This window comes from Nannobrachium achirus (assembly GCF_963921795.1).
Source record: "Nannobrachium achirus genome assembly, chromosome: 9".
In the NCBI taxonomy this organism is placed as follows: Eukaryota; Metazoa; Chordata; class Actinopteri; order Myctophiformes; family Myctophidae; genus Nannobrachium; species Nannobrachium achirus.
Window position 1 is genome coordinate 42,779,799 of NC_137818.1, and position 27,344 is coordinate 42,807,142.

Genomic DNA, 27,344 nt, shown 5'->3' on the forward strand with positions numbered 1-27,344 from the left:
AACGTCCGAAAGCGACCTCTACAGGTGTAATGATTTATTATGGCTACAAAATAGTGATGATAAATCTACGAATGCAACAATGCACAGAATCTCTGACATCACCATAACAACAATGATAATACAACAATAGTAATACCTTGGCAATAGCAACAACCTCATAATAATAATCAAACATAATCATTATAAAATAATCATATTAATTTGTTGTTATTATTATGATTAAAGAGGATTATTGGCTTCTGGACAGAAACCAGGGCACTTCCCCTCACGTCACGTATGACACGTGTATTCAAGATGGCGGCCGCGGCTATGGTAAGTGGAAAAGAGAAATCTTCCCTGAAAGCCTTTTCTCCCCGATACTCTTCCACACACACTGCGTTTACACTCGTGACAATTCAAAAACATGTTCCAACTCTAGCCGGAGGATTTACCTCCACGTTAAGCCGCGCGCACACTACCGCTGCCTCTGTAAAAATGACAGTTTGATGTGGATGTTGTCAGCGATGTTGCTAACCAGCTAAAGTTAGCACGCTAGCTGTTTATCCATCAGCTCAGTGTTTCTCAAACTTTCACATTTCAAGGTCTCCCCTTAACTCTGACAGTGTACAAATGGAACCAAATGGACCCGGGAGGGTCCATTTGGTTCCATTTGTACACTGTCAGAGTTACAGACTTGTATGGGTCAATTTAGATCCCCCTAAAAGAACCCACAAGAGTCCCTGGAATCCACTTTTGAGAACCACTGCATCAGCTGAACAGATCGTCTTGTTTTTGTGTTGGTTTGTTTACCTGCTATGTGACCATAACATGATAGGAAACAAATAGCCCTCGTTCTGGACTGGTGTGTTCGTGGGGGTCGTAGACTGAAAAAGTTAGTGCAGTGGCTCTCAAACTTTTTCATGTATGACCCCCAAATTGACACGTATTAGCCCGCGGACCCCCCATTTGAAAATATATGCCAGGGACCCCCATATAAGAGAAGATCTTTAGGGCTCTAGCAGTGATTCCCAACCATTTTAATTTCAAGGGTCCCCCCAGTTTGACATGCATTAGGGCTACGGACCACCATTTAATGGCATTTCTATCTCTGAGACCCCAATTAATCACAACAAATGTTAATGTAAATGTTAAAATCAATGTTAACTTAACTCTGATAGTGTAACGGGTCCATTTGGTTCCATTTGTACACTCTGAGTTACATACCCACACATACCCATTTGGTTCCTAACTATCATTTAGCTGGGGGTCCCCTGGACTGAACCCCCTCAAACTCTCCCAATGAGTTAGTGGACATAGAGAAACTTTAGTTCCAGGCTTCTCTAGCTAATAGCAATCCATCATGCAAACTAACATAAGTTTAAGGCCGTGTTAATAACAGTGTCGGAGATGATGGGAATATGACGATGACATGATGCCTCGGTGACAGGGCGACCTAACGTACATGATGGAATCAGAACGTGAAAGTGTTGTCTGATCAAATGTTTCTTTAGTTGTTTACGTTAGCAAGACTCTTGTGTACCCAGAGGCAAGTTCTGTGCAACTTTTTCTTGTCTTGTTCTCCTCATCTTCAAGTACTGTTGATATGTGTCAGTCAAATCATCAGTGTCAATTAAACTCAGAGTGTACGAAAGAAGAAACCAAATGGACACTTTTCTGTCAATTTGGTTCCATTTGTACACACTCAAGAGTTACAAATGGAGAAATGAAAACTGGATGTTTTACTGTGTTTATGTTCAAATCCATACTCATTGAATGGGATTGGTATTCATACATTCAACCCTGTAAATTGTATTAGAGGCAATCAATGCATAGGATTGTATGTGTCTTGGGAAGTATGCTCTAAATGCTTTTAGAACTGGTAAGACTCATGATTGTGCTATTCAAAGAGTACATCCACACACACACACACACATACAGTGTAGTGTAGTGACTCAACCACATTAGTTAAGCATTCAGGCGGCTAGTTGTCATTGGGTTTGACCAAGTTGAGCAAAAGTTCAAATCAATTGAATCACAATATTTCATAAATGTAAATGAATCAGAAGAGTGTTGTTCAGTTAAAGCTATTGAATTTATTGTTCATGATTTACGCCTTCTAAAGCCTTGTTACTTAAGCTAATTAGATATTATAGTAAGTACAACATAACAAACTGTCATGCAGTAAAGGGGATATGGGGATATATCCCCATAGAATCCCCATAAAATACTGTTGTGTTAAGTTTACAGCTACAAAACTGACAGGAACCTACAGTATGTGTATACTCTTAGAATAGAGCTGTCATAGAGTAGCTCCTACCTGGCAGTGTGGATTAGAGAACTTATATCACAAGGGGAACTAGTTTAAAGTAACATGGTATCATGTTTCTTCTGCTGTCGGGCATTTGAACTCTTTTCTAAAGTGAGTCGAGGGCGTGTTTTGTGTAACGACTGGTGTAATGCTGCTGGATTAGTTTAGTGTCACTGGGATTGCCATAAGGAGGATATCTTCTAATTTAGCAGTTCATGTACTGACATGGTTTAGTTCAATTAGACAACATAAATATCTTATCTTTTACTAATGTGTTTTATAAACGGTCATGGTTTTGTGTGTGTGTGTGTGTGTGTGTGTGTGTGTGTGTGTGTGTGTGTGTGTGTGTGTGTGTGTGTGTGTGTGTGTGTGTGTGTGTGTGTGTGTGTGTGTGTGTGTGTGTGTGTGTGTGTGTGTGTGTGTGTGGCGCGCGCGGTTGTGTGTGTGTGCGCATGCGTGCTATAGGAGACGTGGTGGGCCTTGCTGCTGATGTCCATATTGCCTGCGGTGCGGCCCTTCTATGTACCTGGAGTTGCTCCCCAGAATTTCCATGAAAATGACCTAGTAGAAATCAAGGTAACATCAAAAACTATACACTGTTCCAACAAACACTGTTCCTAATGTATACATTCAGAATTACATATGATGCTTGAAACGAATACCAGAAGAGTCGCCGGAAAACACACTTGCCTGGGCTGATGATTTATGCCTTTTGATTGATTAATTGAGGTATTTATTAGAAGTTTTGGATAGGAAAAGGTACAGTTTCATGACAGTACAGTTCACTGATACTATGTCAACTAAAAGGAAACTCGGGTAAGGCATGGCTTATTTATTATTTTCCTTTGAGATCCTTAATATCCTTATATACCTCTGTAAACTATGTGGTTAAACCTAACCTTATTGAATATTCCTAACCGTAACCTCAGTAAAACAGTGCCAAAACCTAACCCTATTCATAATCCTAACCTCAGAAAGATATGCTTAATCATAAAGTTATACCTAGCCTTATTCTCAGTAAAACAAATACAAGAATAAAAGTCTCAGCGAGTATGTTTTCCGGCGACTCTACCGGTTACCCTTGAAACAACTTAGTCAGGCATAGTCTTTGCCCTCATGACACAGATTCACAGAACATAATAGGATGTGTCATCACAGTCAAGTCAATAGCTAGAACAATAGGAATCAAGCTACAAATCAGTAATGTTGCCCTTTAATGAGGCTTTTAGGCCTCCTAATTCCCTTCATTTTGGACATTCCTAGGCCCTTTATCTGTTAGTTGCTTGGGTAAGAACTAGTGTTGTTAAGTTCCTTGTTTCTACCATGTGGCAAGATTCAGGGGTTGACGTTGCACTGTTGTGACAGTCTGTCGTTCAATACATTTCTCAGATAAAGTGCTTCAAATACTCTGTGCTTAATTATTGGGATTGCCTTGTTAGAGAGTGGATACTGTGTGGGTGATTATTACTACTGGACAACTTGTTTTGGCAAAGATTTATATTAAATAACATACAAACTTCAATGTAGGCAGTCAACGTAGACTCAGTTGTAATTTATCAATTTAGATTTAGAAATGTTATTATGGAACAACTTGCGAGTTAAATTGACTGTCAGGGTTTTACAGCAGGGGTCTTCAACAGGGGGTCCGGGACCCCTAGGGGGTCCTCAGCGTTACTACAGGGTGTCCTCCAAGTCTTTGTGTGATAGAAACCTTTTTCCTCCTTTTTTTATATTAACCACTTGAACCCTTGTGTCCTTATTCTGAGAACTTTGGCCAAAAAAAGCAGATATACAAGCTCACAACGCCTCACGCTGCGAGGTGTTGTGAGCTTGTAGATCGTCTATTTTTGGTAAAGAGGTTTGGTGTAGAGGGGAAAAAGAGCAGACTAAGTACAGAGAGAATGATCTAATGTATTAAGTATTGATGGTTCAAGTGGTTAAATATCTGGAAAACACAAATTTACTTGACAAAATACACTGATAATTGTGCTGTCAAACAATGAAACTATATGGAATCTCTGAAAGGGTAGTGGGGGTCCCTGCTTCATCTCTCTCAGCTAAGGGGTCCTTGTTTGACCTGAAAACGTTGAAGACCCCTGTTTGCTTCATCTCTCTCAGCTAAGGGGTCCTTGTTTGGCCTGAAATCGTTGAAGACCCCTGTTTTACTGTGTTTGGGTCTTTATTTTTCCCCACCAGGCAGTGAAGCTAACAAGCTCCCGAACCCAGCTCCCTTATGAATACTACTCCCTGCCTTTCTGCCAGCCAAAGTCTGTCGTCTACAAGGCAGAGAATCTGGGTAAGCACCTCCTCACAGCCAGTCTCCCCAGTGCTCAGGCTGTTGATGTGTCAGCTGACATGATACCCCCCTTCTTATTATTACATTTATCATGTTCAATCCTCTCCCAATTTAGTTTACGTTATGTCAATTCCCCCATATTGTCTCTGTGAGGGTGTAGACTTGTCTCCTCCGATACGCATGACGTTGTCAGCCACTTCTTTTCACCTGACAGTGAGGAGTTTCACCGGGAGGATGTCTCGTTACGCATTCAAAGGAACACAATATCCTCCCCAGTGCAACTCTTCTTGAAGAGAAATCTTCACAGTCTTTACTGAATAGCTAATTCCATCAAAGACCAGAAGAAACTCAAACGTATTTCCAACCATGGAAATAAATAATCCAGGATGTACCTCTGCATAAATCCACATTCATTTTCCTGTTACATTTCCTATAAAATGGTCACGTCATTGATCATTGATACATTACATTATCATGACACTTCAAAGTATTGTCAGGTATGTATACCTGTATTATCATGTACAATATTCTATTGCTCATTCCTAATTTGCACATGCATGCTTCCCTTTATTCCTCTGGCTGTTTGTCCACACAGGTGAAGTGCTACGTGGGGACCGTATCGTGAACACCTACTACAATGTCTTCATGAACCAGGAGAAGAAATGTGAGGTGGTGTGTGAGAAGAAAAAGCTGAACGTGGAGGACAGCAAGCTAGTGGCCGAGCGAATCCAGGAGGAGTATTATGTACACCTGTAAGTAGGGATGTTTTTCACTTCCCCCCCCCCCCCCCCCCGCTAAGCTGCAGCTGAGAGGAGACCACAACGGCGCATTACTTTAAGCAACACAACTTGCAACAGCACCCACCAGAACTTGCATCAAAGCCCTAATAATAATTATAATAAACAATTGCTCTTCCTTGCGTTGGCATGGAGTCTGTTCTCTATAGACTAGAAGCGGAGTGATAAAGTCCATGGAACCGTTCCGTAGTGGGAGCGCTCTGGCTGGCACCCAGTGTATCAAATGTGGAACTTTGTTTGGTCTGCCTCGCTGGCTCACTCTCCCTCCCCGACCGTGTCCACGGGTGTGTCGCATTAACGGCGAGTAGTGTATTTATTTTGTGTTGTGTTTTATTGTCAATCTTGACAAAATCCCTGCACACGAGGCGACGTTGCCATTAAATAAGCGAGCTTTCGTGTCAAGCATGCATGCAAAGGCAGGAGGTAAACAAAACACATCCAGTCAGCGCGCACTGCTATGACGCGTGCACACGAACAGACTAGCAGTGTTTCTCAACCAGTAGTCCGCGGACCTGACCAGTGCCGCATGCATGCGAATCTGCGATCCATGCATGCAACACAGACATTCACTCGTCCCCGACACAGACACACACACACACATTCGATTTTCTTTCACATCCCTACCTGTAAGAGTCTCCTCCTCATTACTCTTCCTTTCTGAAGGGATCCTACGGACTCATTATAAACAATGATTTTGTGACAGACAGGCTGCAGACCGCCATCTGAATTAAAAATGTTCACAAAAACAAAATATATAGTTGCGACCGTAGGTCGCATTTACTATCAAAACCTCCACCGGCTGTCCGTGCGTCAGTCCGTCAGTCACACGTCACACTTTTGCCCTGCTCATATCTCCACAACCGTTGCCCCCATCCACGCCAAATCTTGCACACACACTCCTGACCTGCCAAACTACTACCTCCAAGGACCCCCGCAGCTCCAGGGACCCCCAGGTCCCTGGGGGACCCCCAGGTCTAATTTTGCCCTGCTCCTATCTGCACAACCGTTGCCCCCATCCATGCGACATTTTGCACACACACTCCTTACCTGTCAAACTACAACCTCCAAGGACCCCCGGAGCTCCAGGGACCCCCAGGACCCTGGGGGACCCCCAGGTGTAAAAAATGACCAAATGTGCAAAAATGACCACCCCAACGGGGCTGCTCACGGGGAATTCCTGGGGACCACCCACTCCTGGTGCTCCAGAACGGATGCAAAAGTGGTGGCGCCCCCAGTGGAGGACCCCCTCCACCTGCAGCTCACATAAAATGCCGTAACTCCTACAGATTTTGCCCGAAAATCACGACACAGCATGTCTACACTCATGTCATCAACATGGATCAGGAAGATTTAGGAAAAACAATTTTTTGCCCTATTTGTGGAGATAAGCGACCTACGGTCGCTTATCTCCCGATTAGGGAGTCTTACTGGTATATATGTGTATGTGTGAATGCAGCTCAAAGTGCTGTACATTACAATACAGCAAAAATCTACACGGATGAAAAACATTATACAAAAGGTAAACAAATAAAAAACAATATGAAAAAAAGAAGATTAACAAAACAGAGCAGCAACATTTAGATGCAGACTGCTGAGCAATAAATCTCTTTTGTCTTTTTTGGCTTGCAAAGTACACCGTGATGATGTCATCATGGTGTACTTTGCAAGCCAAACCGCCCAAGCAATCGTCCAGTTCAAGGCAACACCGAAGGGGGGGACTTTTGTCTTATTTCCACATAAACAACTCAAAGGTATATTAATGACACAGTTCAATGTTGAAAAAGGGTGGTTCTCCCCTTTAAAAGCTCAGTTAAAAAGGTGGATTTTCAGTTGATGCTTAAAGATGTTGTCTGTGCTTGCCCCCCTGAGTACACGAGGTTATGTTTTCCACTGATTAGGTATGTGATGAATCACCAATTTTCCTCTGGGCATTTACTGTAATCTCTAATAGACCTGCCGAAGAAGATCTAAGTACTCTCGGGGGCCTATATACTTTTAATGAGTCCATGAGATAGGCTGGGCCCATACCACGTAGTGCTTTAAAAACAAGAAGCAATTTCCAAGTCGACTAAATGAAACAGGGCCCATGTAAAGACTGGGGTGATTTGCTCACGTCTTCTGGTTCTAGCTGTCTCTGTAAGGATTTCTTGGGGAGACCAGTAGATAAGGCGTTACAATAGTCCAGCTGACTTGAAGTTGGGCTTGGTTATCTTAACCCTGATTTACAATTGTTTGCACACCGGTTTCACGCACAGATAATACATTTACCGGCTTGTGCTACAGCACAGCATATGTTGTGAGCATCTAGACCTGTAATTTTGGTACAACACGTCACGAGTTGTAAGCTTGTAGATCAGCTTACTTTTATAAGTGTAACATTATTAAATGTGTCAGTAATATATTTGTATATTTTAGTTATTTGTCATCTGTGATTATAAAGTTACATTTGTATTTGTATGTTCCAAAGTTCAATGCCAAAAGCACAATTAAATCATCTAATCACAATTATTTGTGTGACAATTAATCGTCAACTTAAATGTGTAATGGTGACAGCCCTAACTGAGGGTTTGTTCTGTGTTGCTCAGCATTGCAGACAACCTGCCGGTGGCCACGCGGCTGGAGTTTTACCCCAACAGAGAGGCCGCGGTGGAGGAGGAGCAGAAGAAGGACGCGGCGCGGGATGTCCAGTTTGAACATGGTTACAGACTGGGCTTTGCAGACAACAACAAGGTACCTGGGTGGTGGGGTAGTAGTACCGTTGTCAATCTTCCTCCATAAACCCATTCGTATTTGAATGCTTTATCTTACAATAAATGCACCAAATCTATGTATTAGGCCTGTCAAAATGTGCCAAAAATGGCATTCGAATATTCCCTTTAAAATCCACCGTTGATTCGAATAATTCGAATAATTTGAAAAATTCGAAGCATTCGCACTTCGGAGCTTTTTTTTTTACACGTTATATTCACACCAATACAGCCATTGTTGCCGTTGTCTTGGGTCGCGCGCCTCAATAATTACTTTTGTACCCAGGGGGTAGATATCAACAGTGTTTGGCTTATATTTACAGAAAGCTTTTTTTCTTTTGACCTTTGTGTGCCATTTTATCAAGCAGAAAAATAACACATTTCTTAAGCTTATACTATAAATTCCAGAGAATTCTGGTAATTTCTTAAACCTAACGAGACAAATTACTGGAACAGTATCTGTTTTACTTTATTTAGTCCAGTTGTCGTCCAGCGGCAGCAGCTTTGTCCACATGAAGTTTTCTGATCTCATGTTTGTCCTCTGCTCAGTTCTACCTGCACAACCACCTGTCGTTCATCCTGTACTACCACAAGGAGAAGCTGGAAGAAGGAGACGACCACAACTACAGGGTGGTGCGCTTCGAGGTGGTGCCCCAGAGCGTCAAGATAGAGGGTAGGTTCACAACACACCAAGGCTCTGGAGGATTCTCATGTAGGGCAGTGATTCTCAGTTGAAATTGAAGGACCCCCAGTTTGATGGTCATTAGGCCACTGACTGCCATTATGTAAGCTTTTTATCTCTGTAACCCCAATCTACGCTGTCAAATCCTCAGTGTTAATGTAACTCTGAGAGTGTACAAATGGACCCCGTAACTGTCCATTTGTTCTTATTTATACACTCTCTGAGTTAGTGTCCTGGGGGACCCCAGCCCAGACCCTACTGTACGTGCAGAACCGCTTATTTAGGGAGAGGCAGGGACAGGTGTTATTCTCTAAATCGCTAAAGCACGTAGCTGCAACAGCAGCTACTGTAGCTCCTGAGTACCAGGCACATAACAAAGATTGGAAGAGGCAGAATTCATTCTTGGCTTTGTTTTCTTGAAAGATTTTCCAAAACTGTAACTCTCTTTTACATAAACTCTTGTTTATGGAACACTTTTTCCTTTGGTAGAAAATGCTGAGTTTAGAAGTGTATTCAGTAGGACTTGACAATGCAGTGTGTTGGGTCTTCCAGTTACACAGCAGCAGTGTTGATGGGTTTTGGTTATTGTATAACAAGTCTGCTCATATCTGCTTGTATCACTGCTCTGAGGAAGGCTGAGGCTGAAATTCCCCAAGTGTTTTCAATTTGGAGGGCTGTTTTTTCCACTTTAATGTTATTTGAACCTAGTCGTATTTATCGCTGAGAACCCACTGCCTAAACAAAACTTATCCAGAGGGAGCGCATCTGCTTTTTTTCTTTCTTTCTACATGTTCGCATAGTCTATCTGTGCACCCAGCACCACAAACAGCTGTGCGACGCATGCACCAATGTTTTAATCCCTGAAGGGGCTACAGTATTTACTGTGAGCATTAACTTTCTCTCTCTCTGTGTGGCTTTTAGAGGCAGAGAGAGACGGAGAGCATGAAAGAGAAACAGAAAGCGAGAGAATTATTGGTTGATGATAACAACTGGCACAAGGAATTAATAATCAGACTTTGAACATTTCAGAGAGAACTTGTGAATGACAGCAGTGTTAATTTTGGCAGCAAATTCTTGATTTAGTTTTAGTTGCAGTCGTTTGAATAAAATGTGATTTAGTTTTAGTCATATTTTAGTCATCTGAAATGTTTTAGTTTTAGTCTAGTTTTATTCGACTAAATATCATAATATTTTAGTCGACTAAATGTACAGTTGATTTTGTCGACAAAACATTTTTGGCGGGCCTTGATGGCGTCGTAATGGCAGATTTTACACCCTTGGTTGAACTCTCAAAATAGCCGATCTACAAGCTGCGACGCGTTGTGAGCTTGTAGATCTGCTATTTTCAAAGTGCAACACCAAACATAAAATTACTTTTTGTTCTACTGGATCTCTTCTCCACTAGTCTCTACCGTGACATTTTAGTCTAGTTTTTATTTGTTGACAAAATTGTCAATATATTTAGTCCTAGTTTTAGTCATCATAGCTTAGTTTTTATTTAGTTTCTATTTAGTTTTCGTCAGTGAAAAAAGGTAGTCGACGAAAATTTTTCGTCATAGTTTTAGTCGACGAAATCAACACTGAATGACAGACATCCCTTCAGAATTACGTGTGGTATAAGACCGCACGTCATGCATTCTGTGCAGTGCACATGTTACAAAGCATTTTAACCATCCGAACGGCGCATTAATTTCCCAGTGGTTGCGCGCTGTCTCCTGTGGGTGGTCGAGCTCCCAAGCTCCCATGTCACTAGGATGACATGATGCTACAATAGCAATGTGTGTGTGTGGCCATCCCAGCTCTGTTAGTAAGATCCTGTGCATAATTCTGAACAGATTTCTGTCAATCATTGTTCTGTGTAAAGTTACAATCAGACAACTTTGTCAGACGGGTAGCAGTCAATGTATCTGAAACGTGAGCCGATCCATCAGACGCATCCATTTCCCATGTTACCTTGCGGGCTTTGTAGGAAGTGGTGGTAGCAGTGCTGTTTTTCTATGGTGTGTAGTTCGTTTGACTTGCATTGCAGTGTTGGCTCACAGGAAGAAGCCTGCCAAGTGGGGTCAAAGCACTGTCCTATTGGTTGGCGCATGGTCAAGGTTTATCTACAGTATGTTGAACCCATTGCTTGACAGAGATTCACTGGATAATATATGTTTTACATGCAGAGATTAACAACTACTATGCAACTTTAGCAAGTTGGCATTTCCTGGTTTTACACAGATGAGAAGCCAGTGTAGTTAGCAGGCAGAAGATGCACACCGTTTTCCAGTGATATGCGCTCTGACATAGTGGACATAACAATCTAATAATATTCATCAATAAGATGGATGGATGGATCATGTTATTTTTTGTATGTTGATGAATTGAATCATAGGACCCCAATGGAAACAAGACCACAAGGACCTTTTTGGTGTAATCATTTTAGACCAAGTGTTAAACTGTACTTGTACTGTTTTTACATTTCTGTCTAATACAAATGTCAATCAATCAGTCGATAGATAGAAAGATGCGGTTTAAACATTTTTCAAAAAAATACTTAGTCGACAGCTTTCCTAATTGCCTTTTCCTTACAATTTTAAGTTTTTTCTTGTGTTCTCAGACCTGAAGCCTAATGAACAAGAGAAGACCTGCACTCTGCCTGAGGCCAGCGGTTCTGCCCCTCAGGAGATCGACCCCACTAAGGAGAACGAAGTCCTCTTCACCTATTCTGTCCGCTGGGAGGTCAGTGACTGTCAGCATGCTCCTCTGTTCCTCCTCGCTCTGATCCCAGCAGCTTCCCACCAGGGGCATAGTTCCGCCGATTTAAAAAGAATCCAATACGGAACTAAAACGTCCTATGTTTGGCCGCTAGTTGTGCTGTTTTCCCCCCCGCGAGGTATCAAAAAGAATTTGTCTACATTGGACCCCATTCGTTTCCCCCTTTGATTTTCTAACCTTAATAAACATTGTCATAAATACTTATGGTTCCTGTCGCTAGTGAAAAACTCCCTTTCAATCACCATGATATGCGTTTTGAGCAAATATGGTCCCACTTATGTTAAACTTGATGATAAATTTGTGGGGGGAGTGGCCAACTAAACTGATACCAGCCGGCTGTGTTCTTCTTTGTGTGCTGTATTTCGGGAGGCTCCGACCACATTCTCCCATGTATCCCTGCGGTTCCACGTGACCGTTGGCAGCCAATAGCATTCCTTGTGATTCCTGGGGTACCTTTCAAACAATGATGGCGACACCCATACAAGGGACAAAAAAACGTCATTTTCGCAGCATAGAAAGCAACTGCTTCGCTTCGTCCATATTTTTTTTACAGTCTATGCTTCCCACCTGCTTGAGTTGTGTGTCTCTCAATTTTGGTACCATGGACTTAACAATAAGGACAATGCATCATTGGAGCCAGTCAGAAATGGGTCTCTAACATTATGTACAGTGACATCTCATGTGTCATCACCCAATTTTGTTTGTCTGGCTGTAAAAACATTGTTTACTCTTCCATCCTTCTAGCCATGAACGTTTTTGGGGTCAGAGCCCCAATGGGGTCCTCTTAGATGAAAATACACCCCAGGCCAGGGGAAAAAAACTATCCAATCAAAATAAAATGACCAATAGTCATCTTCTCAGTTTCCTAGATCAAGTGGCATTTTGTTTTAATCCTCTATCCCTCTGCATTGTGCAGGAGAGCCAGGTGAAGTGGGCTTCTCGGTGGGACACGTACCTGACCATGAGCGACGTCCAGATCCACTGGTTCTCCATCGTCAACTCGGTGGTGGTGGTCTTCTTCCTCTCCGGTACATCCCTCCACCCAACCCACAACCACGCTGAACTGTGCTAACATAACAAGATAATAGAAATTAAGAATAAAAGTAATAATACTGGCTGAGATAGAAATAAATATAGAGAACAGCAGAATGATAAAACCTCCTAAAGACTGGTACTTTTTGGCATTCTGTGGTGGTAGTAGTGGTAAAGTACCCGGCCACCACAGCGGATTGATTTTTATCTTGTGAGACACCAGTATACACCAGCTAAATCCTCATTGTTAATCTAACTCTTAGGCTATACAAATGTGTTCTCTGAGTGAGTTCACGGTGACAGTTAGGCACGCGGTGGGATGTTATCTTTATGTTGCACTGATTGGTCAGCTCTATGGCTGATAACCATTATCATACTCGTATCCTTTTATCATCCCCTTCCCCCAGGGCAAATAAAGGATGTGTATGTGCTATGTGGTTAAAAGTAATATTGCTTCGGATGTATTCACAAAATATTGTTTTGCATTGCATCATGATAAAAAATATGGGTATACCCTCCTACGTACAGTATATCACTGACCACAGGTCCTGCTACAATGTCTTGTCTCTCAGGTATTCTGAGCATGATCATCATCAGAACCTTGAGGAAGGACATCGCCAACTATAACAGAGAAGACGACATTGTAAGAAAACACTGTTTTTTATTTTTTTGCATGTTGTGTAAAGCTGTAATGCAATGCATAGTGCACAGACATAAAGGACTCACTTATTGTTACAGTAAATCTAATTATTGTCAATAATGTTTGCTCCTGTCACTGTGTGTGAGTGAGGAACCAGATGAAGTCTCACTCTATTCCCCCTGGTAAAATAAGGCAAAAAATTAACACAAATATGAACAAAGCAGATTCTTCTTGCAATTTAAAAACCTGGTTGTGGTGTGTCAGTAGATGATTGTTGTTTTTGTTATTATGTCATTGTACATTTGCAAATAAACTATATTTGTACATGTTGCATGGCCAGGTAACTGTACAACCCTAGATTCGATCAAAGTTCAACATCACTTTAACCACTTAATATACATGGTTGTACACAATTAATGAAAATAGCCGATCTACTGTACAAGCTTACGGCGCATCGCAGCGAGGCACGTTTACACACCAACTGTTCATAATGTTTTGCCGAATGCCTGCATGTTATGACATGGCCAGAATAGAGATACTAGGCTTCATGTTGTTCTCCTGTCCCCCAGGAGGACACCATGGAGGAGTCGGGGTGGAAGAACGTCCATGGAGACGTCTTCAGGCCGCCCCAGTACCCCATGATCCTCAGCTCCCTGCTGGGCTCAGGCATCCAGCTGTTCTGCATGATCCTCATTGTCATCTGTGAGTGCCTGTAGGAGCAGCATTCAGCCTCTCTGTGCTAGGGATGGGACTATAATCTATTATCCTTTATCGTGATAAAAAACACTCTTGATAATGCATTGTGGAGATTTAGGCGCCGGCTACACAGAGCTGGATATTTCTTTTTTTTGCGTTTGGGGCTTGCAGCGAAGCTGGATATTTTTGAAACCGGATAAATAAGTGGAGAGATTGAAAAATATCCGATTCACTGGATCCGTGTAGACAGGGAACCCGGATATCTCTGAAGACTTTACTGTGTGTGTGTGTGTGTGCTTGTTAGACCTAGATATCTTTGTCGTGTGGACCTAGATTCTTTTCTATGTGGATATCTGAAAAAACAGGATATCTGAAATATCCAGCTCCGTGTAGCCTTTATCTTTAGCTTGTAGATCTGCAATTTTTTGGTAAATGTTCCACCCCCAGGATAATGGATGTTGGGGATGTTTTGATTATCACGATAATATCGTAAATCGCGATTTCTTTGATCACAATAATTGTGACATGAAATGTTCATATCGTCCCATCCCTACTCTGTGCATTTGTCCCACGTGTCCATTGTACTGACTCCCCAGCTCTCACCTCCTGCGTTTTCCTCTGATGTCTAAATGAGTTCATTTACGGTACATTAGTTATAACTTATGTTCATCCTAACCTGACGACGTACAGTATGTGAGGGGGCATCGGTATTGACCCGCTACACCACATAGGCCACACGGCACAGCATGTCTGTCGCTTCACTTAGATTGATGGTGCTACACCGTTACATGAGTGTGTGTTGAATATGAAAGTGTTTGTGCGTTGTGAACCTGCCTACCGTATATAGGTGGATATTACCATCTTGTGCACTTGCTGTAGATAGCAGACTTAATACAAGATTTTAGCTGGACTGATGTGCTTGTGTAATGCCTCCCCCCTGGTGTGGACACACCTGGAAATGTAACATCATAATGTGTGCGTATGTATCTTGCAGTTGTGGCCATGTTGGGAATGTTGTCTCCATCCAGCAGAGGAGCTTTGATGACCACCTCATGCTTCCTCTTCATGTTCATGGGGTGAGACTCAACATTCATATCTTTAACCACTTTTCACCCTGGATGTATTTGTATCTGTATTTGTCAAACATTTCCAAACTTGTTCCAAACAGTTTTTTCCCAAACATAATAAAATCTTTCTAAACGTTTCAATGGCAGATGTACAAGCTCACAGCACATGAGCACTTGTAGATCTGCTGTTTTGGAATATCTTGTATACAAATTAGGGCTTAAGTGCTTAAGCCCATCTGACATCCATCTTTCGATAAGGGTAAACCTTCCACAGTGGACAACCTGTCTTAGTTGGTTGTGTTTTTCTCCTACAGTGTTTTCGGTGGCTACTTCGCCGGCAGACTTTACCGCACACTGAAAGGCCACCGGTGGAGGAAGGGAGCATTTTGCGTGAGTGATAATGATATGATTGCAATAAATAGTAACCCACACATCAAATGTGGGATTTTGTGCTTGTGCACTTACTGCTAGAGCTTTGCTACTGTATCAGGGAATGTTTTGCACCAGTGAGTTTTATTCTTGTGTCGGCGGTGCATCCTTTAGTTTCCCAGGTGGAATAAGGATTGTTCGTTTAAAATTGGTGTTAAAGTTTCCTGTAGTAAATCTAAATGCTATGCTGTGTGTGTTGCTTCCTTCCTGCAGACATCAACATTATATCCTGCAGTGGTGTTTGGAATCTGTTTTATCCTCAACTGTTTCATCTGGGGAGAGCACTCTTCTGGAGCGGTGAGATTTTTATATATCCTCGTATCTTCATGTTTCCAATTTGTACGTTTTTCCATAAAGTAAAGCCCCGGTTTATCACACAAGACTATTGCACGAAACTAGTGAAAATAGCTGATCTACAAGGGTGTTGTGTGCTTGTATTTTCACTAGTTTAGATCATTTTTAAAACGATAAATACAAAACGAACGGTTTTGGACATACAAGGTTAAGATTTCCACCCGACAACAACGATATATATATTTTATGTGTCATTCTTAAGTGAAAGGCAACTCCTCATGCAGTAGGTTGACAACAACTCTGTGGTCTACCTACTGTAGGTTCCCTTCACCACCATGTTGGCCTTGCTGTGTATGTGGTTCGGCATCTCCATGCCTCTGGTCTACCTGGGCTACTACTTTGGCTTCCGCAAGCAGCCCTATGACAACCCTGTTCGCACCAACCAGATCCCTCGGCAGGTCCCCGAGCAGCGCTGGTACATGAACAAGTTTGTTGGGTAAGTTCTCAGCTACACTGTAACGACATGCACCAATGTCCACTCTTTGCCACATATCCAGATGCTCTGCTGACTTATTTGGTTGTATCGGAATCTGCGAGTACACCAGTCCATGCACCGATTCGATACAGGGGTTGACACTATGGCAGGTAAATAAAACTTTGGGGCAGGTGGAGTTAGTTTTCCAATTGCCCAAACGGGCAAGTGCACATTTGAGTGAGGAGTCTGAGGACGCAACCGTATTTAGTACTTTAGTCCCTGACCGAAAGAATGCAACAAGCAGCTCAAAACAGTAAAAAAAAAAGTAGCCTACCTGATACTGATATACTGTACTGATATTTAGTGAACGATCAAAGCTTAGCTTGGCATGTGTCAAGTTGTGATAACGCAAGTTGTGGTATCGGATCGGGAAGGAAAATGTGTACTTTAAAGAAACTTTGGTAGAACCTAGGCTTTTAAAACTTAACACAGGAACAGAGATGCAGTGATTATGTGATTAATCTCCTTCTCTCCAGAGAGTGTCTGCCGCCTCTCTCTCTCTGCATGCAGCAAGCTGCCCTCCCACTTTCCTCTCTGCTAATTTATATTATATATATACTATAGGGCGAGGTTGCGCCATGTCTTGGCCATCTGGCCAGTTATTACCCATATATGGATACCCCTGGTACCCATATATGGAGATCCATGTACTGTATATGGAGATATGCTGTGAGAGCCCAAACATACTTACTCAGTTATTCATTATGTGAAAGTTCTATGACATCTGACATCATACATACAATCCCTTTTATGCCCATTCATGGAGAACCCTGTCTGTAGAACCAGCCACACATATATCTTGGCCATCTGTCTTGGCCATATATGGATTCTGTTAGTGTGGTATGTGGCCAATTTGTCTCCATATATGGGCATTCCCATATGAAGTCCTGTTAGATATGGGCTTAATATTGATGACATCAGGGAACTCCATATATGGGCATAAAAGGGATTCTGTTGTGGTTCCCCTGACATCACAGTGATGTCAGATTTAGACTTTTAGCAGACATAATTATCCAGAGCGGTGTACAAAGTGCAAGATAGGAGTAACTAACTGGCATGAACCCTGCCTAGTCAACAGATGACAGGGTACATGGACAAATAAATAGAGTGCAAAGTAATCAATTTACTGTTACAAAGTATCCGTGATACAACATGCAAAGTGAAATGATATTCTTGGCAAATTGTGGACAAGCAAACAAATATCCATAATTTATGTAGCAAACTTTCTACCCTAAAAATGCTTTTTGGGTCTACAAAACCAAAAAGAAAATAAATACTTTTATTTGAACAGGCTGTTTATAATTGCAGTTGCCATTCAGGAAAAAAATGGCCGTGGTTTATCTGAATGGTCTTTATATGCTACAACCTTATGAATCAGGTTTGAAGGACCAGAACAAATAAAACAAATACATCTATTTTATTTTTCAAAAACTGCATGGAATATCCACTTTGTGCTATATATACTCACTAAGCATATCTAATAACATGCATATTGACAGTGGGTGCTTGGCCAAATATCCTTTAAATTCATCCTTCTGTAACAGAAAATATTCCCTGGGGAAGGTTGTCTATTCTATGGATCTGTTTTGTTGTGTATTTTGTTTTTGGAGCTGTGTGGAACACAAGCTCCCCTATACGTGGCCGTGTGTGTAGGTATGTGGGTGGGTATGTGGGTTTGTGGGTGGGTGGGTGGGTCTGTATGTAGCCTGTATGTAGTAACCCTGGGTGACCAGAGAGGTGCTGTTGAGTCTAGCCTGCCCTGAGCATCAACTGCAATACACACACACACACACACACACACACACACACACACACACACACACACACACACACACACACAGCTCCACTTCGAACAGAGGTTCGATTTTATTTTTAATGTTTAAAGGGGGGGGGGGGGGGTCATGGTATTGTGTATTCTGTAATTGTGTATTTGTGTATATTCTGGCATGTCAAATTCCAATTACCTGTCTAGGGAGATGAGTCTCACCTGCTGTTTGTGGGGGAGGTCCACAATTTGGGGGGGCAAGCGTTTAAAAATGACTGAAACGGTGTGCATTATTATACAGATGAAGATCCTGTGAGGATCGAAACGTTGTCAACTCAACAAAGTGATCCTTTACTTTGAAGGCGGTGTGCAGGCTACATACTCAGACACTCAAGTGCATAGTAAAAATACATACAGTAAACTCTACAAAATGCAAATATTGGTCTGATATGTTGGTCAATCCTATACCATGGTATTATGTTGAGGAACTGATGTGCTGCAACATTCTGGATCAGCTGTAGGGGTTTGAGAGAGCATCTCAGCATGCTTTGGCCACGTCTGAACAAAATCAAAGCAACATAGCAGCTGGAATACAGTACAGTGCATCCCCTCTTACCTGCATTACACTGGACCCAAACATACTGTCTTTCCAACAGAATCCTGATGGCAGGAATCTTGCCGTTTGGTGCCATGTTTATCGAGCTTTTCTTCATCTTCAGTGTGAGTACAACACTCTGGTCTTACTTTCATGCCCTGATTTGATCTTGATTAGTATTTAGCATGTTAATATAATGACATCAATAGAGATATAATCCATTAGGTGATTATTAATTATGCTTGGTGGTTAGAGAATGAAGGGACTAATTGTCCTGACATTAACCCATTTAGGCCTAGAATTATTGAATGCTTTAGCTATAGAAAAATAGCAGATATACAAGCTCACAGTGCTTGTAGATCTGCTATTTTTGAAAAAAGAAAGTCGTGAAAATGTATGCAAATCTTTGAATATATGTATTTTTAAAGCGAACGTTTGTAACACAAAATTTTGCTTCTGGGTCCGTGGCCAAATACATATCATTTTGGCGGTCCTTCACATGAAAACGTTTGAGAACCACTGACATAGTAGTCTCTCAAGAACAGACTAACTGAGCTCCAGTTAAGTGAAAAGAACCTTTTCTTTGACGATGGCTATAGCCAGATTGCTGACATAGAAACATAGGTTTTTCAAAAAACCTTAGAAGGATTCAAAAGACACTTATAGAATCGGGTCAAAATTCTATTTTTTCAAGATTTCTCAAAAATAGAAGATCTACAAGCTCGCAGCGCGGCACTCGGTGCCGCGCTGTGAGCTTGTATATCTGCTATTTTTCAATAGTTAAAACATAAAATAATGATACACAATACAGTGTACCCGTTTTTAATGTGTGTGTGTGTGTGTGTTTCTGTCTGTCTGTCTGCGTGCGTGCGCACACTACTACAACTTGCATCTGCAGGCCATCTGGGAGAATCAGTTCTACTACCTATTTGGCTTTCTATTCCTGGTCTTTATCATCCTGGTGGTGTCCTGCTCTCAGATCAGCATCGTCATGGTCTACTTCCAGCTCTGTGCGGAGGTACCGTATTCAACCGGTTACGTTAGTTGTAAATGTGTACGATGCATAAAGCTCTTCACATTTGCATGTGCAAATGTTCAACACCCCTACTGCACACATGTACAGTAACCTGCTATCGATGTCTGGACATGTATTATGTCTTGTTTTGTAAATATTGGCTTAAATGTGTTCTTGAAGCTCTGTTATGCTATGTTTTATGAGGTTTGCCTAGTATTTATACTGTATCTTTTGCTTTCAACTGCTATGTTTTCTCCGTTTGTCCTTTCTGCAGGACTACCGGTGGTGGTGGAGAACGTTCTTGGTGTCGGGAGGTTCAGCCTTCTATGTTCTCGTTTACGCCATCTTCTACTTTGTCAACAAGGTAATTAACGACCCTTAGAGTTGGGTTGTAAGGAGCTGTGCTGCCGTTTATACCCAAATAAACCATAAAGGAATTTGAACAGACTAGCATTGTTCTCATCCTTAAACCGAATTCACATCAGCAGCGGCAGAGATTTCTACTGCATTCTTTCACAACAACTTGTTTTATAAAAACTACGCGAAAATACTATCTACAAACTCACAACTCATTGCAATGAGGTGTGAGCTTGTATATTATGTATCTATTTTCGATTTTACAACCAAGTATATACAGGGTTCCCACGGTCAGGAAATTCCTGGAAATATTTTGAAATTAGAAAAATATTTTTCCAGCACTGGAAAAGCTTTGGAATTGATCAAGGGTCCTGGAAGGTCCTGGAAAAAATAGCTATGCATTGTCTTTGGTTACTGATTTTGTTAATACCTCTGAAATGAATTAATTATTGGCCAAATTGTCAAATATTAGAGGCAGAAATTGTGAAAATAGCAGATCTGAGCATGTAGATCTGCTATTTTCACAATAGAAACGTGTTATACAAAATTCCTCAACTCTTAGTGCTCGTCAGGGTGCCGGGTCCCCAGTTAAAATATGATTATTTCGGGGGTCACAGCCTGAAAAGGTTGAGAACCACTGGCATACACTACCTGTCTTTGGGCATTGAGCATAGGAGTAAGCGACTTGTTCTTGAGCTGAATTATTATTATATAGTCCTGGAAATTAGGTTAATTATTCTGGAAAGGTTTTGGAAAAGCTTTGGAAATTAATTGGTAAAAATGTGTGGGAACCCTGTATATAGGGCTCAAATGGTGAAGGTGCCTGCCGCTAACCGGCCTGAATAAAAGATGGATCTGATGTTTGCTTTGTCTCTCTCCAGTTGGACATAGTGGAGTTCATCCCATCCCTGCTGTACTTTGGCTACACCGCCCTGATGGTCCTGTCCTTCTGGCTGCTAACGGGCACAATTGGCTTCTACGCTGCCTACATGTTCATCAGGAAAATCTATGCCGCCGTCAAAATTGACTGAATCGTCACTGCTGCTGTTCTCTTGGGTTTTTTTTTGTCATGGTATTTTTTTTGCCACATCCTTTTTCTTTTTTTTTTTAATTCTTATTTTTGTTTTTTTTTATTATTATTGTCCAGCAAGCACTGACTTGTGTGTGTTTGTGTGTGTGTTGCGTGTGTGCGTGCATGTGTGTGCGTGTGTGTGTGTGCGTGCGTGCGTGTGTGTGTGTGTGTGTGTGTGTGTGAAAGGAAACGTGAGTGTTTTTTTTTGTTTTTTTCCGATGGTGCGACAGCTCCACCCAATGGCCTGAGCGGGATAGAACAGCGAGATGGCGGCACCTGTCAGGCTGTCTCTCATCCCCCTCTCTCTCTTTTGCTCGCCCTCTGTCCATTCCTCCTTCTCTTCTCTGTCAGACTGACACACGGAGAGAGTTTTCCTCTGACAGGACCTTTCACATACTGTTCACATCGCGTGCAACGAGACCGGCCAAAGCCACATTATGGTCTCTGTGTGTCTGTTTTGTCCTGTTCGTGAGCTTTTTCACCTGGGTGAGCCTCGACTATCCAGCTTTTCAAATGTTGTGTCCTCACGATATTGGTTTCAGAGATTATTCTTTATTTTTAATCTCATGTTTCAGTGTCCTCATAAGATATTTTAGTCTTACTTTTTGCACACAGACTCTATCTTGACTTTTTTGTTTTTCAGTCTGACTTCTGCTTTTTTTATTATTATTGCAGAGTAGACTTGCGGCCAGAGGTAGGACAGGGGCTCGAACTGTGGTTTACGGTTTGTCGAGATGAAATGATGCATAAATTATTCTGGGATATTCTTCATTGTAAAACGAGAAAGGCTATTAAAATCTCTTGTTTGGGTTTTTTTCCTTTTTTGTTTTGTTTTTATAAAGGCAGTTTCCATGACCTGGTGTGACCATTCTGACCACAGCTACGATCAAAATATCAGTTTCTCCTTCCAAAACAATGGTCTCCCTAATGTTGAAATACCGCTCCAGTTACCCAAACTGATACTCAGCGCCATTGACTAGGAATGTGCTAAAGTATGTGAACTCATTGCCCTGAATCAAGGGGCTATATAAAACTTTTTGGAATAAGAGATTCTGTGGAATTGAAGCCTTGTTTTGCTTAGGATATCGTCGTTCTCAGGTGGAAACCTTGTATGTCCAAAACCGTTTGTTTTGTATTCATCATTTTTAAAATGATTTGAATGATTTGAGCGGTGCGAGGCGTTGTGTGCTTGTAGATCGGCTGTTTTCACTACTTTTGTGTGATGGCCTTGTATGATGAAGCAGTGCTTTACTTCGTGAAAAACTTACACATTTGAAACTTGGAGATACAAGGTTTCTGCCCGACAGTGACGATATGTTGATGCTGTTCTGGCCGTGGATCAAGTCTTTTGTCCACTGAGTTTTACTTTCTTTCTTTTTTAACCCCCTTCATCAGTGACTCACATTATCATCGTAGACTTCACATGCTCTGCTGAACTATGCATACAGAAAGAAAGAAACAAGGAGAATATTTTTGTTGAAGTGAGCAGGTGTTGATTCTGATTTATTCTTGTTAGTTTGTCATTTCATTCTTGCACGTGTCGTGTATGGTCGGGGACTAAGTTACAAAGGGATCTCTTCCATCTGCAAGCTGCTGCTGATGGACGACAACCTAAACTTTTTCCACAATTAAGTGCCGTTTTATTTATATAGTATGACAACCATGCATTTGTGAAATTGTAGAATAGATTTCTAAAGGGTACATGACAGTTTCTCTAATGGCAATGGGGCTCGATCGGTTTCACTCGACCCGAATGTTGCATTGACTGGAGTCAATCCAGTATATTGAACATTACAAAATGGTAAATGGTGCATTTATATTGCGCTTTTATCCAAGGCGCTTTACATAGATTGAGCATTACATTCACGCACACATTCATACACCGATGGCAGAGGAAACCATGCAAGGCACCAACCTGCTCACCGGGAGCAATTAGGGGTTCAGACTCTTTGACATTAACTCAGGGGGAGCCCGGATTCGAACTGGGAACCCTTTGTGCTCTAATAACGGTTTCTCTACCCCTGAGCTATGCCGCTCCTACAATATTCCTCTAAGACAGTTATCCCTTCTCTTTTGTGTCCTGAACCTCTTCTTGTTGACAACCACTGTCACTTCTTGCACCGTCATTTGGGGTTTTGATTATTTTCATCCGACAGCAGCAAGCTCATTACTGTAAGGAGATTCTGTTAACTTATTGTCTCAGATTGTATTATTTGCCTCAACCGATGATGCATAAAGTGCAGCCTACAGTGTTCCAAGGGTGTACATATCAGATGTACACTTGTACAGTACAGTTGTTCTCTCCATTTATGTTGCCTAGACTGAATAGTCAAGATGACCGAACTTGTCCTAGATAGAACATGTCGTGCATCTTACTTACAAATATTGGTTAAGCTATAGGTGTTAGGTATCTCTCCTTAACCACTTATACCTCGTTGTATAACTGTCACACAGCGGAAAATCACAAAACAATTTGAAAGCTCAACAACGCTCTGTGCCGCGTTGTGATCTGGTAGATAGTATTTTTGCTATTTTTTAAGCTTTTCACCTATATTGACATGCCCAAAATAGGGATGCCAGGTCGCAATGTAGCTCTAATGTAATACTACGATGTATCCTTCCTTGTGAGTATGTATACTTACTTGGGAGTATGACATAAGTTTAATTTTCAGGATGCATATCACAAGCCATCAGTCTTTCTCTGTTGTTTCCGGTGTAACTGATCAAAAAAAAAAAAAAACATTCTTGTTTGTTTTCTAGGTGAATTTACTTGTAATAATGGGTAAAGTTAACTATCAGTCATTTAGCCTATACCCACATTAAGAACCATTATTCTAAGGGAAGAGCACAGATTTTCAACAAGTTATGAGAATAATTCCATGACCCAAATAACCACATTTTGAGCTCTCTGGTCCTAGTGTTCATTTCTGTGGCTTGTTTTCTGCACAAAACTACAGTGCACGTCGTGTGTGGAGCATATCTGAACCCCTAAAGGACTAGGGGCTGTCTGTCTACCTTGAAGCAGAACTTTAGTCCGGGACAAAACATTGTCACAATGTGGTCAAGTAACTGAGCGGGTGGAATGTTTGCACAGAATAAGAGAGGTTGATTCAGCATGCCGGGGAGTGGGGTATCCATAGGGTACGATGCAGGTCAACCCTGATTCTCCAGGGATGAAGCTGTTCGAATTAACCACTTAAAACCCATTTAGAACGGGTACACATTATTGAGTATCATTATTTTATGCTTTAACTATTGAAAAATAGCAGATATACACGCTCACAGCGTGGCACGGTGCCGCGCTGCCAGCTTGTAGATCTGCTATTTTTGAAAAATCTTGAAAATTTGTATTTTGACCCGATTCTATAAGTGTCTTTTGAATCCTAAGGTTTTTTGAAAAACCTGTTTCTATATGTCAGCAATCTGGCCAGCCATCGTCAAAGAAAAGGTCCTTTTCACTTAACTGAAGCTCAGTTAGTCTGTTCTTGAGAGACTTTTTCATGTGAAGGACCCCCAAAATGATATGTATTTGGCCACGGACCCCCATCTCAAAATATTTAGTTCCAGGGACCACCCAGAAGGAAAATTTGTGTTACAAGCGTTCGCTTTGAAAATACATATAGTCAAAGATTTGCACACATTTTCACGACTTTTTCAAACATAGCAGATCTACAAGCTCGCAGCTGCGCTGTGAGCTTGTAGATCTGCTATTTTTCAATAGTTAAAGCATTCAATAATTCTAGGCCTAAATGGTTAATTATTGACCCCAAGAAGTTGTCTCAAGCCTTGCATTCATATGGTTTTGGGAGGATTTGGAGCATAGTCCTATATGGATTTCTTTTTGCTTTCCTTTACCCTCACCCGTTTGTCTTTTTGTTTTGTTTTCACCTTGTACTCTGTCAAGTTGTTGAGCTCTGATACTTGGCTGCTGTCTTGTGTAGAAGAAGACAGGATGACACTCTCCACATATCGGGGGAGATTTTTTTTACAGACGAGAGTTTTGAGTGGCCCTGGTCACGCGCGTGTATTTACGTGTGAGCAAGGGGTCTACAATGTAAATATACTGTATTGAAAAAAAGAGAAAGCTTTGTATTGTTGCGTTTGTCGCTGTTTGTGGCGCCCACTGTATAAATCTGTCATCGTTTTAGCCAAAAGCATGATGATTTTTAAGGAATCCGATTATTTCTTTTTTTCCTTTTTTAATTTTGTTTCTTTTACAGAATGTCAGATTATAAATTGTATGATGATGAAACCAATAAAGTGCTGACGAGTTGAATTTGAATATTCTTACTTGTTGGACAGTTTTTGTTTTGAGTTGTGTGCTGCAGGGATTCTCTAATGTTTTCATCACCAGAAACCACAGATAGGCTACACACAAGGGAGCCTTATTTCACAAAAATGAGACCAGGTGCAATTAACACTAACTTATTCCTCCAATCAGAAACAAGATAGAGTGATGACACTGCATGTACTCCGTAGAATTCTCTGCCTATGAAAGAGGAGCACGGTTATTTTAAGGTGTAGAAGTAACATTTTGCCTAATCTTAGATTAATCACATCTCTTGGTTATTGTTTCAAGATCAACATGAATAACTTATAATGTGTTCTAGGCTAGCTAGCATATGGGATTTCATCCTGACAGCCAGATCAGAGGTAAATGTAACATTGTGTTACAATGTAATCACATTTGTCTGTAATTTAATCTGTGTGATAGATTAAATTAACAATGTAGTTCACCAAATTAAATGCAAAAATTAAATTTAGATTTAAAAATGTTATTACTGCTATAATCTAAAATAATTTGAATCATACAAAATATGATTGTCTACTAGAGCAGCGTTGTGATTACTTAAAGGGGCACTCCACCACTTTTCAACCTATGTTCATATAATTGGTCCTCACTCAAAAATAGCTTTTTCTTTTTTTTTTCTTCTTTTTTTTTCTCAGAGGAGGGCTGTGGGCAGGTCAGAAACCCATCATCTTGTGACATCATCGATTGCCAATCCAGCTTATAGAAACTGCAGGCTTTCTATTCCTGAAAAGTGGAAGCCATTGTTCTCGTGATAATAAAATTCTAAATATTTTTTTCAAAAATATTGATTAATTTCTTTTTGGGGAAAATGATGTCACAAGACGATGGATTCTGAACTTCCCACAGCTCTCCTAGGAGACCTTGACTGAGTAGAAAAGAATTGTGATATTTTATCATGAACATTAGTGAGGACCTATTATATGAAGACAGGTTGAAAAGTGGTGAACTACTCCTTTAAGTTCTAAATGTGCTTTCATTTCATACGTTTGATACAATTGACCCCCACACACTAACAATTGCCCCCAGCAGCAGTAACCTACTGTGGTTACAGCACAAAGTGTAATGGGTCGAGCGAGTATGGAAATTATGCAGAGAAATTCTTCATTGAAACACGAGAATGGATATTATAATGTGTTATTTTTTTATTGCAGTTTCCATGTCCTGGTGTGACCATTTAGACCGCAGCTGCAATCAAAATATCAGTTTCTCCTTCCAAAACAATGGTTCTCTAATGTTATTGCTCCAGTTACCATAACTGATATTGAACGCCATTGACAAGGAATGTGCTAAAGTATGTGAACTCATTGCCTTGAATAAAGGGGCTGTAAAACTTTGGGAATAGGACATTCTGTGTATCTGAAGCATTGTTTTGCTTAGGATTAAGATATATTGATGTAATGTTCATGAACTCTTTTAAAACAGGCATAAAAAAGATTTCTATTTAGGAAGGCCTTCGCAGGTTAATGATCAGCTGTTTTTATTGTGTTTTGTTTGTTGCTTTTTCTGCTTTTAAACCCTGCTAATGTTATTGATTATTGATTATGTTTTTTATTCTGCAATGTAGCACTTTGAGATTCTCTGAATGTAAAGTGCATTAAATATAATCTATTATTAGTATGAGGTAATAGGCCTATGGTCTTTTGCAATGTCTCTTGAGCATTTTACTTTGACATTCATGAAAATACATTTTTGTGTTTATCCCTCCCATTTATTATGTTTATTCCCTGAGTTACTAGGGCCCAAGGTGGAGGGGCCTTAATTATTTTATACTTTAGCTATTGAAAAATAGCAGATATACAAGCTCACAGCACGGCACTCGGTGCTGCGCCGTGAGCTTGTATATCTGCTATTTTTTTAAAGTCGTGGAAATGTGTGCAAAACTTTGAATATATGTATTTTTAAGCGAACATTTGTAACTCAAATTTTGCTTCTGGGGGGTCCCTGGATTGGAACTAAATATTTTGAG

At 41.0% G+C, this 27,344-nt stretch overlaps 1 protein-coding gene across 1 annotated transcript; it reads left to right on the forward strand.

The window, feature by feature from the left end:
* Nucleotides 1-276: 276 nt before the first annotated feature.
* tm9sf4 (transmembrane 9 superfamily protein member 4) lies at nt 277-25,327 on the forward strand (the record flags this gene model as incomplete). Its single annotated transcript, XM_080732444.1, has 18 exons — nt 277-312; nt 2,753-2,863; nt 4,484-4,583; nt 5,179-5,335; nt 7,966-8,110; nt 8,677-8,800; nt 11,412-11,533; nt 12,486-12,597; nt 13,174-13,244; nt 13,811-13,943; nt 14,932-15,013; nt 15,319-15,394; nt 15,647-15,730; nt 16,048-16,223; nt 18,684-18,747; nt 19,521-19,640; nt 19,912-20,001; nt 20,876-25,327. The coding sequence occupies 18 exons, from the start codon at nt 277-279 to the stop codon at nt 21,023-21,025; spliced, it is 1,953 nt and encodes a 650-aa protein (XP_080588570.1). The 3' UTR covers nt 21,026-25,327.
* Between the last annotated feature and the right edge of the window lie 2,017 nt (nt 25,328-27,344).